The sequence below is a fragment of the Diorhabda carinulata genome, chromosome 2 (genome assembly GCF_026250575.1).
Source record: "Diorhabda carinulata isolate Delta chromosome 2, icDioCari1.1, whole genome shotgun sequence".
Classification (NCBI taxonomy): domain Eukaryota; kingdom Metazoa; phylum Arthropoda; class Insecta; order Coleoptera; family Chrysomelidae; genus Diorhabda; species Diorhabda carinulata.
Window position 1 is genome coordinate 3,809,808 of NC_079461.1, and position 23,873 is coordinate 3,833,680.

The window sequence follows — 23,873 nt, forward strand, 5'->3', positions numbered from 1 at the left end:
TATTGCTGTTTCTTTACGTGTCCTTAACATTACAACCCCTAGGATTTTATGTCTTTTATTTTCCATCTACTTCCCAATATTCCTAAGTACTCCTCAATTTTTTAAAGACTGAACTTTCCTATCCATTTTTCTTATCATCTATTCGGTCTTTATACTCTAAATCTCTTTTATTATTGTTCAGTCTCTTCTTCCGGGTGTCGCTTCTTCAAGGATTTTCTTTTTGGTCGTTTTGTATATGCCTGTAAGGATGATTGTACAAGGATCCCAAGGATACAAGTCTTTTGTAAAATTCTATAGTTAATTCTTGAACTTTTGTGTCATTTGTGATTAGTTTTGTCTGCACTCTCATGTCTTTTATATTCCTCATTCCTATTCTATCTTATCGAAGGCTTGTTTAAAATCTACGAATAGAATATTTAGCTCTTTATTTCATTTTATTAGCTTTTTATCAATTTCTGTCTGTCTCATGCATAGATCTTTTCCAGTAGTTAACTTCCTAATCATTTTTCTAAGTTTGTTGTTTATTTTATCTTGACCCGCTGCTTTGTTGCTTTTTAGAAGTCTTGTTATTTTGAAACCTTCGTCTTTATTGTCTTTATTTTCCACACTCTCTAAATGTTGAATCCATGAGTTGTTAAAAACCTGAGACTGACCTAAATAATATCATTATTTTGTACTTCCATGTTGTTCAATCATTATTATTTTCTTAATACATCGATTTTGCTTTGGATTTTTTTTTTTTTTGGATAATATTGACTAATTTCAAATTTGAGAAACTGATTTTGATCGACTAATACGGTAACTTGAATAAAATTTTATGTTATAATACAAAATAAATATAAAAAAAAAGATACTTCAACCATTAAACGTGATTTTCTGAAGAATCCTTGCTGTTGCATAAGGATTTTAACGTTGAACGAAAACTGGTTATCAAAATCTTTATATAAGTGAATCTGGTTTTCTGGTTCAATCAACAACCAGTTTTAAGTATGATGGAAATGATTGTGTCTAACTATCGATTGAGTAGTAATCGTTGATAATACAGGGTACATCTTGAAAGTTCGATTATCTGGTCTGTTGGATTGCACTAATTTGTATACGTTCAAATTTAACAGAGATACAGAAGATGGAAAGAATGGGTGATTGTTGATGGATAACAAAGATATCATTCATACACTATTAAATAAAATGAAAGAAAGAAACGCCGTTTGAATCATTTAAACTTCGTCACGCAATGTCAAATTCCAGTAAATGAGAGCAGCTACAGTTTCTATTCTACCCCTTTAAAATCAGAAGGAAAAAAAAGATAAACTCGATAAAGAATAAATCGTGAAAAGACACGTTGAAACTTTGTTCCCGTTACGAAGGTCACTAAACACGTTAAAAGATAGTAAAAGTTTTCCAACAGAACAGACGGCGATTCTCAATCGAAAGTGATATTAAAAGAAAACTTGAAGGATAGACAGCGCAAAGAGGAAGTCAGATGTACGACAATATCAAAACAAAGTCGATATGATAAAGAATTTAGCATCTGCATGTATCCAGATGGATGAGTAGTGACCATAGGCGGTGCTTGAATTCTTTTTTGAAATTGGAACACGATATTTATTAAAATAGTACATATTTTTTTAAATACTGTATTTTTGTTATTATATTATAAAAGTTTATAACATTTATCGATTTTTTATTTCGTGCATCGCGAACATACCGTGTTGTCGACAACTATGGGTGGCTGTTTCAGAATTTCCAGCATCTTGTCATGTCGAACGCTTTTCCAAAATCGACAGCATATATATAAACGTTCTTGTCACTACATCTTTGCACCAGGACTTCGAAAACCAAATTTAATGATTATAATTCCTTCTTGAAGTTTTTCATATACTGTAGGATAGTCCCAGAAGTACCTGGGCTTACCTAGAGATAGATAGAAATACCACTGTATTAGAAAGTACACAAAAGGCATTTGCCTAACCAATATCAAAGCTGAACTAGATTCTACTCTTGGTGAGACCACTCCTTCAACTCCATTAACAGTAAAATTTTGGGTAGCAGATTTTAAACGAAGCCTCATGACCTGCGAAGACCAGCATCGCAGTGCTCGACCAAATTAGGTGACGACTCCGGAAATGTTGAAGAAAATCAACAAAACGGTACTGGATGATCGGCGACTGAAAGTGTATCAACTGAAAATTTGGACATGAGAAAGCTGTGTGCAAGATGTTTCCATCGAGTGTTTGGTAATGTTTCACAGAAATAAAACCGAATTTTTGCGTGGTTCCATCACACACAATCAAAACAATGTACTGAAAAGGGAGAACTGGCTCCAAAAAAGGCAAGGAACGTTCCGTCTACAGGCGAGGTCATGGCGTCGGTTTTTTGGAATGCGCGACGGAAATTTCCATTAACTATCTTGAAAAAGTAAAAACTATCAATTATGCGAACTTATTGCAACGTTTGAGCGAAGAAATCTAGCAGAAACGACCGCAAAAATGTTTTAAACGCGTGGCTCATAAGACCTATAGTTCTAAAGTTACGGAATAACCTCAAAATTGGACGTCAACCAATCTGGTTCAAATTCAAATTATATCACGATAATTATAAGCCTTCTGTCTACCGAAAGGTGTAAGGTACCTTTTTATAAATAAACTTGGTCAATTATTTCTCATTTTTGACCATAGTTATTGCTTGGTACCATGATTTCCCTCATCAGGTTTCCTTAAGTTTACCGCTATTCCATTTGCTAACTGATCTAGCTTAAACTGGTATCTTTGGTATTTTTTATTCCAACCATATGTCCAAACCGTTTCATCTTCTTATTTTATAACGTTTCATTTATTAATTCAATACTTAATTATTTTCTATGTCTTCGTTTTCAATTATGTCTATCACGATAGTTATTATTTCATTTATTTCCTCGTCGTTTGTTTCTTCTCTGTTTATTTTCATTTCCTATGTGCACTACTTTTGACTTTCCTACATTAATCTTCAGATTTTTCTCTCTTTCTGCTCTTTCCCATATCTTGGTGTTATTTATTAAATCCCTTTAGGTAGATGTACACACCACCAGATCATCTGCAAAGGCCCATTCCGACAATTATATTGGGCTTAACCTATAATATCCTACTATTACTTTTTGCGATTCTCTTTTTATTGTTTTTATTATATCATCTGTAACTATTATAAACAGTAGAGGGTTCAGGAATCCCCCCTGTCTTAAGCCATGTCAAATGATGAAGCTTTGAAATTCTAAATTGTTTCACCAATTTCTCTGTTTTACACTGTCAAAAGCTTCTTGTAGATCTGTTTTTCTCTTCAATTGTTTAATTGTGAATACATGATCTTGTACAGTGTGTCTTTTCCTAAAACCACTTTGTCCTTCGTCCAGTTGATCTTCAACTAGTGTCTTTAGCTTACAGTTTAATTTATAAATATCGGATATTACGTATGGACAATGATCAATCATAATAGTAATTAGTAATATTAGTAATAACAAAACTACATGCCGTTTTTGTTTCATTTTTATTATTTGAAAATAACCATAAAGTTCCTTCTTTCTAAAATATCTAATTTTGGTATATTAATAAAAGGGTGAAACCGGTCCTTGTTCGATTGGTAAATTTCGAGATCCGTAGTCGGGAATTGGGATATAAGACCGAGGGTTGCCAGGACTTCTGGGCCGTGGCGAACGGAACACTCTAGAAAACCTATATCCTACCCAGGAATTATGAAGCGGTGTTGCCAGAAACAAGATCGGATAACTAATTACCCAAAAACGCGATAGTTATAAATATGAAGTTTGGGAGGCCATTATAGATCAAACGTCATTTCGAATCTTCTTTTTTTATCACATCACTTTGTTTAGTTGTTTATTTGTTATTGAACCCGCGATCTTTACGTGAAAATAAATATACTTATTTTCGCAAATACATATTTGCACTAGATTTCATTAATTTCGAAAAAAATATTTCTTAATAGCATACAATAAAGCTTTCTCATGTCAACTGTCAACTGTCAAAAAACTGTCATCGAAACTTCTTTTCTCATTGAATGTGGAACCAACTTTGAAGGTACTGATTCATTTGACGTACTTTAAAGATAAGCTTCGTCAAGCGTCAAAAACGAAGCATACTGATCATTTTTATATATAAGCGCAATTTAGTTGTAAATATTACTTGATATTTTCATTCACACCTAAAATGCACGACATTGTGTTAACATGATCGATCAGCAATTCACATCTAACTTGTATTATTATATTACTAAACAACTAGCTTACTCAACAGCTTCTTCAGATTTTTGATACATTTTGTACACTAATTAACATATATCTCAACGCACACATTAATCTGCACAAACTCCCTTCGCCAATTCAAAAGGTTTAATCCTGTTCAGTTTTCTCTCTATTCCTTCAGTGTCGAGGATATGATTTACCAAAACATTGGTGTGGTTCGTAGTCCAGATCCTTGGAAGGACTACTGTTTCGATGTTCCTAGATATCTTTGAATGATTTATGGTTTGCTTTGACTAGCACATCCCCATAGTTGAATACCATACGACCAGATGGGTATGAGGGTGTGTTTATAAAGCACAATCTTCTTCTGTACAGACAGAATGGAATTTTGTCGAATCGACCAATACATTTCTTTATATTTAATTCAAAGTTGTTCCCTTTTTCCTTTATTTTAAGTATTTTGATATATTTGTAAATGGAATTCGTTTCTCATTTATGAATATAGATGTAACTTGTTGAGGTCCATTGGTAAAGTTCACAGGTATAGATTTGGATTCATCTATTTCAATCCTCCCCAATTTTTTCTCTATTTGCCTATTCTATTGATTCGTATCTTTCATTTTTCCACTGCTTCTTCATTTGTATCAACTACTACTTCTGGATAAATCTTAAGCTCATAATGGGCTTCCTCTCGTTTAATTCTGATGTGTATGATGTGAGATGTTGATGCATTGATTTGGAAATAATAGAGTCTTGGTATCAAACATAAAATTTGTAATTATCGATAACGAAACTTTCATCTAAACTTATCTACCATTGATTTTATGTTAAATGACTCGGCGGGTTGATGTTGAATGGAAATATCTGGATAACTAATTCGGCAACGTCGCAAGTAGAGAAAGTGATGCTATCTAGAAGTTCTCTCTCCCTCTCTACTTAATGCCGTGTCAGTGTATGTGTGTGTATGAGAGAGTCTGGACCAATCAATACTTGCGGGTTCAAGGACGTTGCCTTCTGCTTCTGCCACGCTGTTAATTCTGTTCGGCTTCGTTAAAGAATTATTCGATTCGTGATTTGCGAATTTTTATTATTGTTGGGATCTAATTAAACGCCGAGAGTTTTCTAAATTCCATCTTATTCCTATGAGTGCGAAAATTCTATATGTTATCCATGAATTACACTAAGTTTTTTTTTATTAATATACTGATCATTTTGATCAATTTTGTTTCTGAAAACAGACGCTTTTTGTAGTTATTTTCAGTTGTCGAAACTTTTATAGAATCCGTAGAATGATCTTTATACAAAACATGTTCGGCAAGCAAGCATTTTTCAGGGTATAATTCGCTATCACTATTGTGAGATGTAAATAGATTGGTGAGTGATCTCTTGGACTGACCAACGTATTTTTATCACACTTTAAACAAGGAACTTCATGGCTGTATCAATCAATTTATTGGTTGGAGTACAGTATTTTTAGTTTCTTTCTATCAAATATTGAATTAGAAATTTTGAGAAAATTTAAGCTATTTCTAAAGAACAAAACTTGTTTGCAGTCTCTGCTTCGAACGGCGGACCAATTGAAAATAAAAGGATTGTGTGAAACAGACGATAAAGAAAATAGGGACAGTCGAGAGCCCTTGGATTTACCACTTTCGCTTCACTGTAAAAGTGGCAGGAAATCGCCTGGAATCAAACACCATTCGGTTAGATAGAATCAAATAAAACGTTAATTTGAAAAACTTCATTTAAACAATTTTCAGTTACCAGAAGAAGATCCTCCCGAAGCAAAATATCCGAAAACTTCCTTCCAAACCATCGAGGATTCGAATGAAATTAGCAGCGACAAAGTACAACACAAAGATACAAACAAAGAGAGAGAAAACGATAGAGAACGAGAAAAGGAGAGCGAAAACGAACAACATTCGAATGAAGAGACTGAAGAAAATGATATGCCAGTAGCTTCGGATCAACCAGAGCCGAAACGAAAGAGGCTGTCCTCGCAACAAGTCGAGCAAACGAAACCTCTAAACATGACCAGCCATGGCCTACTCTCCGGACAGGTAAATTAAATAAACGAAATCAAATATTAATCAAGGAATAAATGTTTTCTTTTTATTCAAGACTATATTTTCTCACTTCGGCGTTGACACCGATGATTTCCCACCCGAACCACCGGCTCCGTCTGCGATTCCCGTTGGACACGTTGACATGTCAACAGCGCCCGTCGATCATTCCCCCACCAGGACTATACTTACTGGACCGATACATCGTACGGACATCTCGGATTCCACGAAGTATACACTTGAAATTAAAAAAGAAGCCGACATCAAATTGGAAACTTTAAGATCTTATGATCAAGACAGGTAAGGCGAATACTTCCTTCATTAATTAATTGATCTAGATGTCATGAAACGCGAGAATATATTAATTTGTGTTATTAAATCGATTACCCGGATATCGAATTTTATTTTTAAATTTCTATTTTCTTAATTGTATGTTAAATTTTTGGACAAAAAAGCGACAATAATTCAGAAATTTAGATTAGAATCGATTACTTTTGTATTCGAATACTAACTCAATATTCATATGTCATTTGTCATTATCATTTGTGCTCTCACTTTATCCACTGTATCTACAATAGAAACGGTAGAGATCTTCCGTCACGTGATCCAATCTACGATTTTGCGAACACGTATTTTATACATACTATCTTTTTCTATCAATAGAAATCAAATTTAACAACATAACGTCGATTGTCTTGATTGACAAGATTGAATAGACTAATTGCAAGACATACGTAATAGTTTCTTTAAATTGACAGTAGTAATCATAAAAAGAGATAACGATATAAATGACGTAACGCGAATAACTTACCATACTGAAAGTTGAATTCGACGCGAGCTTTGTTTACCGTATTGTTTTTAGGGAATTTGTAGATTGAACATGTATTTATTCTTAAAATCAGTTCTTTTAAGAGCTAATTTGTCTTTTTATTCAATTTTAAAGTAGATTTGGTTTTCCAAGCCATTTTTTTATAGTCTATAAGAGTAATTACTGAAAATTCGGGACCTTTAAAAAAAATGATCAACTAGTCTCTTATTTCACATAGTTTATTGGATATGGAGTCACATCTTTCGGGGCCAGACCATTCGATGGACAGTCACGATGATGGTGATAGGAGCATTCATCATCTAATGGGGCAACATGCTGATTTCAGTGGAATTCCCGGGGTATCCAATAGCCTAGGTAATTAGAAAAATAAAAACTTATTCTTATTATTACATTTTATTTATAAAAATAATGAATAACATATTTTCTATAACTTTTATTGTATAATTTTATATAAAAGGTTCTTTCTGAAATTGTACTAAATTTACAAAAAAATTACTACGAGGGCCATTTTTTTTCAACCACCGATCGCTTCGTGAATATGCTACGCGGGCATGCGCTGGACATTCAGGCGTCAGTCGGCGTTGTGTTACAGTTACGTAAACATGTCCGCCATTATTGATACTCCCGCCAAGTATGAATTGCGAAGTGTGATTCGTTTTCTACAAGCTGAAGGTCATAATGCTTCAGAAATCCATCGGAGATTGAGTCTATGTATGTATGGGGAAAGCTTCATGAGTGATGGTGTTGTGCGTGAATGGTGTCGAAAGTTCAAAGATGGCCTTAATGATGTGCATGATGAGGGGATCAACGACGCAAATCTGTTGTTTTACATCACCTGAAAATACTTTTTGATTACGTCTCGCTCACACTAAACCACCCCTATTTCTGCTTCCATCTTCTTAAACCTTTGTGACCGCGTAACAATTGCTTAGAAAGTTCGGGTTGTCTAATATATTGTTTTATTTCACTGTTTAGTTCTTCATGTATTGAAAGTCAATTCTCTTTATCCCTAGAATATGTCCAGAGAGTGTCTGTTCATGATAAAAATTCGTTTCGCCGCGTTTCCTGTTGATCCTTTCAGTTTTGAATTAGTGTTCTCGACCAGTTGTTTATGTTTTCCCGTCGCTGTTGCCAACTAAGCATAAGGGTATCTCTAGCCGTAGTTTTGTCAGTTCCTAAGTACGTTTCATGTCGTTCTATACCTAGCAAATTACTAGGCAGGATTAGCTGCGTTAGTGGAGATACTCTCTCCGGACAGCGTAGAGGATGGTTGAGTCGGCTGCCGAACACAGTACTCCTCTTCTGTTCGCCTTTGGTCTTGCCACATTTGATAACGCACCAATAAATTTTGACGTTTTTTCGATGGTTTTCAGAACTTGATGTCAGCAGAATTTTAGTTTTTTGTCTAGCCGTACACCCAGGTACTTGGCGTTTTCTGTAATCTTACAGCTAAATTTTCTGCTTCTAATGCAATTGGGTCTAGTGCTAGGTCATAGATGAAACTTGCTAGCATGAGCTAGCAAGTTTCGTCTATGACATGATTGGTTTTTAGAGCAAGTTTCTTTGCGTCTCGTGAAACATAAGTGCCAAATCCTCAGCACAGGTGATAGTTGTTGCTCCATCCGGAAAATCAATTTCAAGATTGTCGTTATATTCGATGAATTAGGACCCAGAACTATGACTCGTACATTCCACAGAAAAAAAAAGACGTAAATCAACCTTGAACGCTTTTATAATCTAATTTTAATAAGTGCTATGTATTTAAATTTGCCGGAAGAGTAAAATTTCTTGTGATGCCTCCAAAATGTCTTCTGGCGGAGGAGCCAACTACTGAAAATCTCCATTTTTTCAACATATCTTCATTCAAATAATACATACATTCACATAACTATGTATTTACCGATAATTTGAACCTTTATAGATGTAAATAATGATGACCAAGTACCTGGAATGAAAAATAACGGCCATAGCGAAAATATAACACCAAATAGGTCACACGGAGGTGGACCGAAGACTTGGACTCAAGAAGATATGGATATGGCGTTGGATGCCTTAAGGAATCACAATATGAGCCTAACTAAGGTGAGTGTGGAGAATAATTATTCTAAAAATAAAAGAAAATCAACCGAACACAAGGTAACAGATGACCAAACACTATTTTTTTATACCATTTAATTTATAGGCATCCGCAACTTACGGTATTCCCTCCACTACGTTATGGCAAAGAGCACATAGACTTGGGATAGATACGCCGAAGAAAGAAGGTCCCACAAAATCTTGGACGGAAGAAAATTTGAATAATGCACTCGAAGCGTTAAGGACGGGCACGATATCGGCTAATAAAGCTAGCAAAGCTTTTGGTAAGTCTCAATAATTCATTCCACTTCATTCGACAATCCTCACAAAAATTTAATCAACGGTATCTTTTGTAATTGACAGGTATTCCTAGTAGCACCTTGTACAAAATAGCGAGAAGAGAAGGAATAAGACTGGCAGCACCTTTCAACGCGGCACCGACGACGTGGACCCCAGACGATTTAGAAAAAGCACTGGAATCAATCAGAACTGGTCAAACTTCTGTACAAAAAGCATCGACAGAATTTGGAATCCCCACAGGAACCCTATACGGCAGATGCAAAAGGGAAGGAATTGAATTGTCGAGGTCGAATCCTACTCCGTGGTCAGAAGATGCGATGGGAGAAGCTTTGGAAGCTGTTAGGTAAGTAAATATTTCTTTTACTTAAAAAATGTTGAAGGAACCATTATCAGTTCAAGAAGAAGAAGAGTACTAGCATGAATATGAATTCCAAGAACTGTCTATGTATGAGTTTTATACAAATGAAGCATTTTAGACATTCTTTTCTTATATTAGGAACTAGAGTTTGTTATGACAACTTCTTCTCGATCACCATACAATATATTCGTGATTATTTTTCGATACTATTGTGCCTAACTAAACCTAATGGATAGAAAATCGTGAAAATGATTTTCTTTTCTTAATTATCTCTTACAATGAGTTTTAATCACCTAAAAACTTGATTTACCTCACTATGACATAACAGATTTTTCAGAATTTTACAGAAACAGAATATGTCTAATCTAAAACTAAATAAATCTTCAAAATTTACCAAAATTCATAACATATAATGATTGAATAAAGGTTTAATTATTCATTTCCTTAGATCTGATAACAATATTTGATTATGCTTATATTTGCAGGTTATAAAACTTTGCCCTTCAACTTTTTTTCATTTTATAACCAATCCAAACATATTCAGTTCTTCAAGCTAATTGAATGGCTCTACTATGACGTAATGAGACCTTCTCCAGCGACAAGTCTTCTTTACTCGTTTTGTAAGTCTACTGGCCAATTTCTCTATAGTTTTCAACCGTCTCGTGGATGAGGTAACGTGTTTACGAGGTTAACCAGTCGTTCACATGATGTTTCGTGCTGACATCTTTGACAAAACTGACGTATAAGTCTTTATGTAAGGTTAGGTTCGACTCACACCACGGTGTACCATATTTGATTTATTTGCGCAACTCGATACCATATATCCAGATAGACTTCATTATATTTTTATAGAATACGATCTTGTTTTCAAGTGTTGATTTGGATTTACATATCTACCAATTAACTAGTATAGGTCGATTTGTTTTTGTTTTTCAATATGTACTTGGTCTTAGGTTCCCATAATGGTTTAATTATTTGCTGTGTACAATACACATAATAACGGCCCCAATTGCTCAGAAAATTTTAACTATCGGTAATTTAAAATTTTTTTCTATCTGTATTAAAAATAAATTTTGATTCGATTCTGCCCTTAGATGACGATTCTATTTATCCACAGTACCACAAAATTTGCAGGTTAGGCCATATGTCCATCAACCAAGCAGCCATCCATTACAACCTGCCTTATTCATCCTTATACGGCCGCTTTAAGCGTGGCCTTAAATTCGAAGCGGACATCGTGGATTATCACGATCTCAATCAAGATAGCCAATTGCAAATGGATCACACATTCGGAATGGAATACACTACCTCTCCACCTCAGATACAATATCAGAATCAGAACAGTTGAGACGCGGCCTTCAACTTTGACTGCTTTTAAGAAATAGGTCCATAATAGATTTATATTTGAGGTTAGAAAAGTGGTATGTGGATTTAGAAATAACGTTTTTTTTTATATAATTTGTATAAATGATGAAAGGAAGGGTTTGTACTATTTCACACTTTTATTTTGTGATACAAAATAAATAGTCAAGTTGAAAGATTTTATCTAAGAGATATTAACGATGGCAACTATTATAATAATAATTTCGATTATGTTTTTTCAGTTTTATATATATATATATATATATATATATATATATATATATATATATATATATATATTCAACAAAACAAAGTATACAGGTATTAGTTGAAGCTGTTTACTGCATTTTACATTCACTATAAATTCAATAATTTTAACAGTGATTCATTTGAACAGCATAAAAAAGTATTATTGGAATGTTAGATAAAAGTTTAAAGCAGAACAGACTGAAAGCAAAAACAAGAACAAAACAATTCCGAAGAAGGATAAACTGTGAAATAAATATTTGAAATTAAATATTGAATTGGAAAAGTGTAGGCGCTGATATTTTCATTATTTCTAATGTTTTAGATTTATTTTATCTAATTTCTTGATTATTTACATTAATCTTCATTTTATTGATCGAATTATTATTTTCAAGACTATTTTTGCAAAGCTGGTTTCATAACGAAATTATAATAAGATAACATAACAGAAAATAAAATCAAAAATATCAAAAGTTGCTTTCTGAACTTTGCTTTCTCAACTATCCAAAAAAATTTTAAACATGTAACAGTTACCTTACTGAATGTTACTTGCTAGGTAGACCAAAGAGAAAGATGTTTTCAAGATCTAAATCATTTTTTTTGTAGATAAAGCCAATCCATTGTTTCTTACACTGCTTGTCCTATCAACTACCATAATAGGGTTAATGAGATTAGAAGGCATGTCACCAAGACAAAAATTGATTATGATGTGACAGAATTCCTTTGTAAATGATTGGAATTATAAATTGACGGTCCCACAAATTCACTTTCTTTAACTAATGAACAAAATAACATGACTCTTGTACCATGAAACATAGTGCTTTATATCAAAGCACTATCCAATCAGGAAGAATTATTATTTTCCAATATACAAGCCTTAAAAGTTTGTTTATTTCATTAAATGTTTCAGAAATGACATGATCCCATAACTTAGCTCATAACTCTTGTACCATGAAACATAGCGCTTTATATCAAAGCTCTATCCTATCAGGAAGAATTGCTTCACAATTGGTGAAAATTTCAACATTTTATCCCTACTATTTTCCAATATACAAGCCTTCAAAGTTTATTTATTTCATTAGCTGTTTCAGAAATGACATGATCCCATAATTTAGCCCATAACTCTTGTACCATGAAACATAGCGCTTTATATCAAAGCACTATCCAATCAGGAAGAATTATTATTTTCCAATATACAAGCCTTAAAAGTTTGTTTATTTCATTAAATGTTTCAGAAATGACATGATCCCATAACTTAGCCTATAACTCTTGTACTATGAAACCTAGCGCTTCATATCAAAGCTCTTTTCAATCAGGAAGATTTGCTTCACAATTGGTGAAAATTTCAACATTTTATCCCTACTATTTTCCAATATACAAGCCTTTAAAGTTTGTTTATTTCATTAGCTGTTTCAGAAATGACATGATCCCATAACTTAGCCCATAACTCTTGTACCATGAAACATAGCGCTTTATGTCAAAGCTCTATCCAATCAGTAAAAATTGCTTCACAATTACTAACAATTTCATAATTTTAGCCCTACTATTTTCCAATATACAAACCTTCAAAGTTTATTATTTTATTAGCTGTTTCAGAAATGACATGATCCCATAATTTTGCTCATAACTCTTGTACCATTGAACATAGAGCTTCATACAAAAGCTCTATCCAATCAGGAAGAAATGCTTCACAATTGGTAACAATTTCAAATCTTCAACCTAATTGATTTCTAATATACGAATTTTCTCATTTGTTATTTAATATATGACTTAATCCCATAATTTTTTTCCCACCAAAAATAGCAGCAAAACTTTGCCAATATTATGTTTAGAATTATGTTATTTTTTGTATAAACATCCTCTTTCTTCATTATATGGCATCTTGTGTTATTTTTTTGTGTTCTTTTATCTTTTTTTGTATAAACCTTTATGTCGAATGTACTGATAAAAATAATGTGAGAAACCAGAAAATGAATCATTGATAATTATATTGAATTTTTTATTTTTTAAGTTTCAAACTTCAAATCGTTCCAAATATTTTAAGTAACGAGTAGACAACCAAACTAGATGGGCACTAATCGCCATTATGTCTTAGAGATAAGACGTTTGATAAAATCATATTTTTTATAATCGCTCAATATTTAAAAAAAAATCGCGATAAGACTATTATTGTGAATACATTTTGTATATAATGTTTGGAAAAATTGCTAGCATTGTGTTTTTTTTTTCTTATTTCTATATTCACATAAAGTTAACCTCAACTTAAAGTTGAAAGATCGTTTTTGTGAAACATTTAAAGAAAAATTCTATTCTATCCTGAAACAAAGTTTTTATTATAACTTTCTTTTGATACTCACTTAAATTTTTTGTACATTTTTTTCATAGCAACTGTGGTAGTCTTAAAAGTCTATTTTGTATTTTGTTTAAAACAACACCCATGAATTTTATTTCACCCATCATAAAAGTAGGTTATTACCCATTTCTGGAATATTGATTGATCAAACTTAAAATTATATCCTGTTAACGAAAAGGTCTCTTGACTCGTAAGTAATACGAAAGGAGCACATAAGAAATTTGAAGAAATTATTAGGAAAAAAAATGGAATTCATAGTAATTACCATTTACTAGGCTGTTGTGCTAAAATAAACTAAAAATGAAAAATTTTACCATTATTTTTAATGAAGTTAGAACAAATTTATGCCTTGTCTGACATAATACATAACAAGAAAGTGCAATATTACCAGAGGTATTAACTTTTTTAACACGTTCCCCCACGTCCTCTAATTTCAACTAACCCAATTTCTATCTATTCACTTAGAGCAAACATAAAGACTAAAGGCTTAATCAGACGTTGCGGAATTGACGTGCGTCACGACTATTGCGGAACGAAGAGAGCCAATTAGCACTTTGACGTATTTCTTGTTACGCAATTGTCTATGTTCGCATGGAGCGGTTTCAACTGCGGACCGAAATGTGCGTCATGGACTTTTAAGTATTTTAATTACAGTCATAATAAAATATTACTGCGATTTCTAACCATTATTTTTCAATCCAATTGAATATATTTGGAATAATTTTGACACATCCCGTTACATTTCCGCAATCATGTGAACATAATACTGTGTCACGTCAACTCCTTCAAAAACATAAATTCAGTTATTTGGAAAACAACAAAATCAAAGAGAGCATGAAGCCAGAAAACAGAAGGAAAAAATAATCAAGATTCATTTTTTAAAAATTATATTTATTTACTAATACAAATACAATTTCGCTTAAAAAATTAATTTCATGGGTAAAATAGTTTTACATATTGATTATTTTTCGATACGCAAATAATACACCTAACCTCAAAATACAAACTGAACAATGTGAAGCTTGGCATTTTCGGGACGTTTGCCTTATGTGTTTCAAAATATAGGCAATATCCTGAACTACATTCGCAAATTTTTTTGTTCTATTGGAACACCAATGGCTGTCAAACTAAAAGTCGAACTGAAACGTAAAAAACCTTTAATAAATAGATTTTTTCATTATATTATAATTTGTATTTATTTTATCAACAAGATTAACATATTGTCGATGATTTATATACTTAACTAAAGCTGGTTGTCGACATAAATTGCAGCAGCTCGATCTGATAACACAAAATGGTGATTCTACATAACCAATGTGGTTGGTAGTAGCTTCCATGTGATTTAAATAGTAACAAATGTCGTTTGGTGATTTAAAAGTGGAAAAAAGTTGTTAAAAAAGTTTTTTACCGCTTTATGCTCTATACATACATATTTATTAGGAACTAGTTGTACAAAAATTAGTTGTATATTGTAGGTAATTTATTTACGGATACCTTGTTGCGGCTATAATATAGCATATTAATCATTTGTAAATATTTTAATTTAGTTTATGTTCTATTTTATATAATGACTAGTACACAGATTTAATTAATATTGATAGCTTAAGTAATGGAGTCCAGATTTTTTCAAAATCTTATTCGATATGATCCAAATGAACTATAAATAAAGCAGATGATTATAATACTATCTATTTGTTTGTAATCCTGAAAAATCATGTGAAAATGACTAAAATTTATGGTTTTTTGATAATATCTAATACTTTTTAGAAAATCTCGATAGGTAATGCTTTCATAATCGTTTGTAGTTCATTGTAATACCAAAAAAAAATGTTATTGCCAGACCTAAATCTTGAAAGATTATTATTGATGAACTAAAAACGAAGCAGACATTATTTATTACTATTACACTGTGACACAAGTCTCAGAAGACATATTCTTGATCAATGAAACGTTCATCAGACACTGTAATTGTCAGTGTTGGTGTAGTGGTAGTTTAAACAAAGTGTTCAAACTGATGTTATTATTACCTGTATCTCTTGAACTGTAGCTGTTATTAATTGAATATAGAAATAATAATCGAAATGTTGAAACTAGTTTAAAAATTCATTACTACAAGTAAATTTAAAGAATCTTGAGGTTCGAACAACAAGAGGTAAACTATAAAATATGAATTGGCAATTTAAGAAAAGATTCAGATCAATTAACGAACTCCACATCTTTAGAATTTCATTATAAATCAAATGAAAAACTACAATAGAAAAAAAAAGTGTTGTTAAGTTTTTTTTAATATTTCGTAACTGAGTACTAGTCATTGCTTATACTTTTTATAAAACAATGTTGCTAAGTTTTTCTTTTCGTTGTATGTGAAAAAGGGAGAAACTTGTACTGAAAAAAAAAATGTGTTTTTGTTGCTTAAAACATTTGATTTCAAAAATAAATCATAATAATTTTTCTGATATTTTATTTTTTTAATCCAATGATCTAAACCACTGAGTAATTTATTAGTTTAATGGCCACTTCCACCAGGTTAACAATGGTTTAAATTTTAACATTGACTTTTTCTGTTTTTTGAATTGCACCTTGTGTTAAACCAATTTCAAAAATCTTCAAACTATCATTAAACTAAACCCCCAAAATCAGGGGCTTAACTGCATAAAATACGTTGCAAGCGATTATGATTTAAACTGCTCTTTGAATTTTAACAGCTTGTTATATTAAACAGTTAGGTTAGGTTAGGTTATTTTAAACAACGGATTAGAAATTACGGTGCAAGTTGGCATACATGGTACACATAACGAACGCGATCAAAACGAGCTCCAGACGTTCATAAATGTCAAAGATAGTTCAACTTATTAAAAAAAACTGTGATAACGCACACAATGATCGCGCTTTTGACATCGAAGTTAACCAACTTTCTACTTTTCACGCGCTGAACGTCAAAAACATAACCTCACATTTCTAGTATAGTTTGTAATTGCAGACACCCTGAAAATAACTTCTCTGAGTGAAAGGCCCATAGAATTGGTACGTGCTCATGAGTGTTCATATAACAAACAGCCGGATGGATACAAGAAAACTAAAATTTGGCAGAATATAGGAAATCGTTTTCCTATTTGAAAATATAACAAGAACTGATGATTAATGTTAGAGTTACGCTAAAATATTCACAAGTTCAGATCTATGATTGTCGACACTTTACTTTTAATGATGATAAAAAAGAAGTTGTTAGAAGTTTACGAGTGGCTAAAAAATTTCTACATTCTACCAAGGCTGTTACATCATCTTCAGTGTATTATGGAATATTTCCTTTTATAAGTGGCATTTTTACGTCTGGAATCAATGGAGGACTCGAACGTAGTCTTTATTATTGGGTGGGATACTTAAAAATAGCTGGGGTTTGGAGTAGGATTTACTACAAGACAGATGAGACTAGACACTTATTCATCTTCACTAGTCCTTTGAAATTCAATTATGACTAATAAAAGATAAAAGACACGTGTGTTTTCGATTGAGGGTATTGGAAATTTGAGTACCCAATAGAAGACACCTGTTCAAAACATTGAAACATCAATCTAACCTATACAGATGCATCTTAATTTAAATCTTTGAAGTCTTTTTGAATAATCACAATTTATGTTTTAAGATACTGAATATACAAGCTATAAACTCTACTGAGATTATTTTTGATTTCTTAATACAACAAAGAACTTAATCCTCCATTTCGTCCTCCTTGATCCATTTATGTACACCTAAGAATACTAGAATATGGTATGCAGTGAGCTACCTTCCAAACAAGCCAAGATACCCTTATTTCAGTGAACCCAATTACAAAGTATTTAACATTCACTCCCTCTCGGGCAATGGTGGTTTTACTTTAATATAATAAACATTTTATCAAAAACTTTAGAAAATTACATTTCCATCATGATAGATCAAATTTAAACAGTTTGTTGCCTGTTTTACACATCAATGTATTCACATAAATATACCAGCAATCCTGAGAATATGTTTCCATTAAATCTTGTAATTTAGAATTTAATTTTGATAATAAACTATTCAATTCTTCTTCATGATCTCCGACACACCAAACAATACTCATATGAAAAGATGGATCCTAAAATAACAAGGCAAGACAATAATCAAATCTAAAAGAAAAACTGTTAAAAAATAATTTACCTTATAAAATGGTGGCAATTTGAACTCTTCTAAACATAAATTTAAAATATCAACTAATCTGATTAAAGAATCATATCCTGATTTGATTTGCAAACCAACAAAAGTCCTAGTCCGTTCTTCGTTGCAATAAATATTCAGATTACTAAAAAGAATCATAAACCTAGAACAAAATACCTTTCCTAAATAAATGTAAACAAAAATCAATAAATCATTTACTTATTGAAATAATTAGTTCTCAATTTAATGCTTTCCATAAACGAAGTTATCCAATGATGCTTTAGTATCACAGTTTTAGTCAGACTTATATGGAATTCTTCCACTGGATATAAAGGTATATTTGGAACCATATTAACAATATCTTCAACTAAGTCTTTTATACCTTCTATTTTATTTGCTATAAAAAAGAGATTACACAATGACAAAAACTATTATTATTTACTTACGTGTAATATATACAAACGTTGCCCAGTTACCTCGTTCATGTGCAAACGATCTTACTCTACCACCATGTAGCAGAGGATCGTCAACATGATCTTCAACTGGTTTACCACTTTTTAGTAGTACCTCTGGAACTGGTAATCTAAAAATTATTTAATTAATACAGATATGATAGAAATTGTTACATTGTTAACTTTTTTTTGAAAAAAGTGCTTTCATTTTCTTCTTTAAAAGTTCTTTTTGTAGATACTCGCGGTCCAGGTACGTCATCATCTGAACTATCTTCACCATAATCCTTTAAAAGTGATAATGAACCATTTTTGAACATTATTTCATTCAAATCTAACAAGGCGAATAAATTTTCATCTCTCAAATAAACATGTATATAAATTTAATCGTTAGAACAGGGATGCCAGATGGTTAGTTTCACAAAAATATGAAAAAAAATGCCTAGGTGAAATTAACTATAATTTCACAGAATAAATTTATTCGGTCAAAATTTTAATCACTTTTTTAGGAATTACATTTTTGCAGAATTTAATTTATTTATTTGTTTCATCTCTATTTGTTAAGTGGAGTCCTTCCAACGTTGTGGTTTCAAGCACAGATCAGATATAAATACGTGGTTTGTGATTTTACGGTGATTTATCAAATTTCATATAGAATTATGTTATGGGGTCCTATTCCTATTCTTGAATTGGGAAACAGCATTCCCATTGGGATCTGTAATATTTGTGAGACAATTTAACGACAGCTCGCTTTATCTCTCGTAGTGCACCGATGATTAGGCCTTTTGGAGATTGAATTTTTCTCTTATACATATAATAACATATTTTTAGCCATGTTTTCATGTATTTATATATATATATATATATATATATATATATATATATATATATATATATATATCTCGCGATCAATAGTTAGATCTGGCAACCCTGCGTTAGAAGCAAGTTAACCACCAATAGTAACATATGTAAAGATAGGAATACCAACTCAACAATAATAGAGTAAAATAATAATTTCGAGATAATTTTGAGTAAAAAAGAGAAAACCATGAATGAAAGATAATTTATTTTTTTTTAAACAATGTTAATCAACAAAGTATAACATTAGTTAATTTCCAAATTCAGTTTCCATCTTGAAAATAATGAGGAAACACGTATAACAACATAACAAAATTGTTTTCTTTTTTGACAGATCATTATTAATCCTTAGTAATTAGTTTATTTGTTGTACATAACAATAAAAATATGGGTGGATAGTATTTTACACTATTTTAATAAAGTTTAATTCTTTTCGTACATTTGTAAGTATGTAATTATATTAAGCAATACTAGAATCTCAAAATGCCTCCAATGAAGGATGCAAATATCGTCAAAATTGCGGTGGAAATGACCGATCAGGTCCCGCAATTAATAGAATTCAATCAAAAGCAACCTTTGGCTGGTATAATTCAAGAATTGTGTAATGGGTGGAATCTCACAGACCCCGAGCAATATGCTCTTCAATTTAATGAAAATAACAACAATAACTACATTACAGAAAAAAATAGAAATGAAATTAAAAATGGATCGGTTCTACGTTTGCAGTATTCACCTTCTAAGACAGCTCAAGATATTTTACTGAAACTAAATACAGGTAGTCCAGAAGATAAAGCCACTGCAGTGAGTAAATTGTCTGTTTTAAGTGCAGACATAACATTTGCATTAGATTTTATTAACAAACAAGGGTTAACATTGTTAATCAAACAAATTGAAGGGGCTAAATGTAAAGGGGCTGTTCTGGCACATACACTGCTATCATTTGTCGAGTTAATGGAACATGGCATTGTTTCTTGGGATATTTTGAATGGCGAGTTTATTTCTAGAGTAGCTAGTTTGGTTAATACTCCACAAGAAGCTCAAGTTACACAGGCAGCTTTATCTATTTTGGAAAATGTTGTCTTAAACAGCACAGAAGGATACGGACAGGTAAATTTTAAATATGATATACTTTTAAATGCTTCATTGTTAATAAATATAGGTAGAAAGAGAAATTCCAATTGGTTCCCTTGTTAACCATCTACAGTCTACTCCAGTTGTTCAGCAGAATGCTGTAGCACTAATTAATGCCTTATTATCAAGAGCAGATATCACAAAAAGGCGTTCTCTAGTTGCTACACTTACTTCTAAACAAGTTAGGACTGTGATCCAGAACAATATATTACAAACTGGCGCTGCTAAGGGCAATGAGATGGCTCATCAATTGTATGTGTTACAAACATTGATGTTGGGACTTCTTGAACAAAGGAAAATGACCAAAATGGATCCACAGGTATTTAATTTATTTAGTACTCTTTTTTTAAGATAATGTTAATTATATTCAGGACCAAGATGGGCATGACAAAATAAAAGAACTCAGGAGAATAGCATTCGAAAGTGAAGGTGCTACAAGTTTACGAGGTCCAAGTGGTTTTACTAGAGATTATAAAAAACTAGGTTTCAAAAATGACATAAATCCAGCTTTAGATTTTACTGAAACCCCTCCTGGACTTCTAGCTCTTGATTGTATGATTTATTTTGCAAGAAATCACCCTGAAAGTTACACAAAGCTCGTGTTGGAAAATAGTTGCAGAGCTGATGAACACGAATGCCCATTTGGAAAGGCCAGTGTGGAGCTAGTGAGGATTTTATGTGAAATTTTGAAAATAGGTGAGAAATTTTTCCATATTCCACAGTTTGGGTACCAAAATATCTCACTAATCAATATTCTACAAGTTTTCTAACAATTATCTCATTGGAATATTCATAAATTATTGTAGTTTTCCAATAAAATTTCTTATCACTTAAACCTATTGAATTTTTGTTAAATTCTATCTTAAGGGGAACCTCCATCTGAACAGTGTGTGACGTACCAGCCATTATTTTTCACCCATGATCACCCTTTCGAAGAATGTTTCTGCATCTGCATAGTCCTCTTGAATAAAACTTGGAAAGAAATGCGAGCAACAGCAGAAGATTTCCAAAAAGTTGCTAGTGTTGGACAAGAACAAATTGTTAGAGCCTTGGAAACTACACCAGCGTCTTTGGATCAGTTCAAGAGCAAATTACATATGTTGACCTATAACGAGATCACACAATTATGGCAGCTGGAGAGAAATACTAGGGAAGAATGGGAATCACATGCTAAACCAGTAGTGGAATTAAGAGAGCAGATTACTCCAGATATAATGGGGTTGATCAAACAGCAAAGATTGGCATTTTTAGTCGAAGGTTAGTAATTATATTTTTTTTTGTTTACTTAGACTTGTATCTGCTCGATTTTGGATTCCTATATTTTTCAATTATACAGGGCTTTTAACAATAATAAATCATTAGATGTTTTTCAGAAATTTTTATCAAGTATTTGTTAATATTAATATAAGACATCATAAAATTAATAAATATGTTGTTATTTGAAAATTTTAACTATATGTTTGGTGGCATAATTTCTTTTTTTCTGATTTCTCTCTATCTTGAGTATTAAATTAGGTTTTGATTAAGATTTTAGGTTAAAATATGCCATCAATAGATTTTTCATCCGTTGTTTGTATTTTATTTTTTTATTTTTTATATATTTTTTTATACCAGCATAAATTATCTTTTCAATTTCCTGTAGTTCAATTTTGTTTGTTATTAGCTTTCCAAAATAAAATTGAAACTGATGACTTTTCATTTGTTTAATGTGGTGTACATTGGTAATTGATTTTTTATTTCCTCTTTTAACATTTGAACATAAAAGTGTCTTTTTCACAATTTTGACAAATATCTCCTCCATTCATTTAGCTTCTAACCAGTGAGGTGTAACTTTGATTTGTTGTTGTATATACGATTGAGAAAAGTGTATTGTTCTCCACTATAAAATGCTGGATCTTCGTTAGATTTTATCATTGTCAACTACCCAAACAGTAAATACATTTTGAAGAAGAAAAATTTGATCCACATTCATTTGGATTGAGTGTAGCCCTCTATGGGGCAACTCTAGCAGAGGTCAAACGGTTTTTATTGTTCAGAAGAGTGCAATATGGCCAGTGTCTTGCATGTATATATTTAAAATACTTATGTGTGGGGGTGACCCCAGCCACATAATTGTCTATTCTGAGTCAACTAAGTTGTTTTTCAACATAAAAAAATTATAGTTGTACATCAACAATTTTCTACTTTATTATCTCATATAATTGTCAGTGATTTACTATTGGGGCTACGCAAAGGTTATTGCATTTATACTAGTCAATAAATCTCTAGAAATTTTTGTGATGTAAATTGTTTTAGGTACAAGATTTACGAAATATTCGCCACGTGGTCAACGTATTAAAGACAAATTTTGGTACATGAGACTATCCCCGAATCACAAGGTACTCCATTATGGCGATTGCGATGAAAAGAGTGCTCCATCTACCGAAGAACTACAGTCGAAAATAGCAGTATGTGATATTAAAGCCTTGTTGGTAGGAAGAGATTGTCCTCACATGAAAGGAAGAAAAGCATCTCATCAATTAGCGTTTTCATTGGCTCTTGAAGGTATGTATTTATTCAAGATTATAATATTTAATATATAACATTTGGAGTGGTTTCCAGGTGTGGATTTACAATCTTTGGACTGTGTCGCTCCAGACGAACAAGCCTTGGCTTACTGGACGGATGGCATCAATTCGTTAATAGGCAATAGGATGCAGAGTAAGGAAACGGAAAAAGATTTGGATACTCTACTTAGTATGGAAATTAAATTGAGATTACTAGACGCAGAGGGGGTTGCTATTCCTCAAGATCCTCCACCAATTCCGCAAGATCCGCCACATTATCACTTCTGTTATGATTTGAAGTAAGTCCGGAGGCAGATTCTTTATTTTGTGCAATAAATGATAATTCTTTATCACGTTTCAATCTCTTAAACATGACATTAAAATGAAATCGAATATTAATAAAGATTTTAGTGGATTTTTTTTAAATTATTATTGTGATTAAAATGTTTATTTTATAATAAGATCTGACTAGTACACCGATTACAATGGGTTACAATTTGGAATTTCATATCTTTTTTATCCTTTTTACAATAACTCAGAAAATTATAATTTTTTTGCTATAGTTCATTTAATAATGTATATTTTCCTGTAGTTGAACTGTGTTAGTACTAAACAATGTGGTTTCCTATGAAATTAATTGTTGTAATCGGTGTTAAGACTATATATTCATTGTTGTAGCTAGATATTTTGAATGTATTCTGTTTTCTTTTCTACTTATTAAATATTTTTTTGATACTTTTAGATCTGATTGTGTAGTACTTGTATAATTTTAAATATTATATAAATTTATACATTTTGTATTTTTATTTACTCACCCTTAACTCTGAAATTTTCAGCACAGTCATTTATTATACCTCTTTGAGTTCATCTGTCAATAAATTGATTCGAAATTAAAAAA

General features: G+C 31.9%; 3 protein-coding genes across 4 annotated transcripts in view; 2 read left to right on the forward strand and 1 right to left on the reverse strand.

The window, feature by feature from the left end:
* The window catches only part of LOC130903802 (protein bric-a-brac 2), a 50,472-nt gene extending 34,196 nt beyond the window's left edge, over window positions 1-16,276 (forward strand). The window contains exons 4-11 of one of the 2 annotated variants that reach the window (XM_057816138.1): window positions 5,785-5,934; window positions 5,992-6,291; window positions 6,353-6,594; window positions 7,341-7,477; window positions 9,045-9,205; window positions 9,306-9,483; window positions 9,563-9,842; window positions 10,992-16,276. In XM_057816138.1, the coding sequence (XP_057672121.1) occupies window positions 5,785-5,934; window positions 5,992-6,291; window positions 6,353-6,594; window positions 7,341-7,477; window positions 9,045-9,205; window positions 9,306-9,483; window positions 9,563-9,842; window positions 10,992-11,205 (1,662 nt within the window). In that variant the 3' untranslated portion in view covers window positions 11,206-16,276. Of the gene's footprint in view, window positions 1-5,784; window positions 5,935-5,991; window positions 6,292-6,352; window positions 6,595-7,340; window positions 7,478-9,044; window positions 9,206-9,305; window positions 9,484-9,562; window positions 9,843-10,974 lie in introns of both variants that reach the window. The other variant, XM_057816139.1, reaches the window with a different exon arrangement.
* A 1,377-nt stretch (window positions 16,277-17,653) lies between these two features.
* Window positions 17,654-18,843, reverse strand: LOC130903803 (U6 snRNA phosphodiesterase 1). Its single transcript, XM_057816141.1, has 5 exons — window positions 18,627-18,843; window positions 18,438-18,574; window positions 18,211-18,388; window positions 17,995-18,154; window positions 17,654-17,932 (listed from the first exon to the last, which is right to left on the reverse strand). Exons 1-5 carry the CDS (start codon window positions 18,758-18,760, stop codon window positions 17,741-17,743), a joined length of 801 nt encoding a protein of 266 aa, XP_057672124.1. The 5' UTR covers window positions 18,761-18,843; the 3' UTR covers window positions 17,654-17,740.
* A 587-nt stretch (window positions 18,844-19,430) lies between these two features.
* Window positions 19,431-23,768, forward strand: LOC130890840 (engulfment and cell motility protein 1). The gene is made up of 6 exons (XM_057795209.1): window positions 19,431-20,405; window positions 20,458-20,748; window positions 20,801-21,125; window positions 21,297-21,686; window positions 22,725-22,973; window positions 23,031-23,768. The coding sequence occupies exons 1-6, from the start codon at window positions 19,782-19,784 to the stop codon at window positions 23,276-23,278; spliced, it is 2,127 nt and encodes a 708-aa protein (XP_057651192.1). The 5' UTR covers window positions 19,431-19,781; the 3' UTR covers window positions 23,279-23,768.
* Window positions 23,769-23,873: the final 105 nt, after the last annotated feature.

Coding starts and splice junctions, on each gene's coding strand:
- LOC130903803 (XM_057816141.1), bottom strand. CDS start 18,760: ATGTTCAAAAATGGTTCATTATCACTTTTAAAGGATTATGGTGAAGAT. Junction 18,155..18,210: donor AGAACTAATTATTTCAATAA/GTAAATGATTTA, acceptor ATTTTGTTCTAG/GTTTATGATTCTTTTTAGTA. Junction 17,933..17,994: donor AATTGCCACCATTTTATAAG/GTAAATTATTTT, acceptor TTGTTATTTTAG/GATCCATCTTTTCATATGAG.
- LOC130890840 (XM_057795209.1), top strand. CDS start 19,782: ATGCCTCCAATGAAGGATGCAAATATCGTCAAAATTGCGGTGGAAATG. Junction 20,749..20,800: donor TGACCAAAATGGATCCACAG/GTATTTAATTTA, acceptor AATTATATTCAG/GACCAAGATGGGCATGACAA. Junction 21,126..21,296: donor ATGTGAAATTTTGAAAATAG/GTGAGAAATTTT, acceptor TTCTATCTTAAG/GGGAACCTCCATCTGAACAG.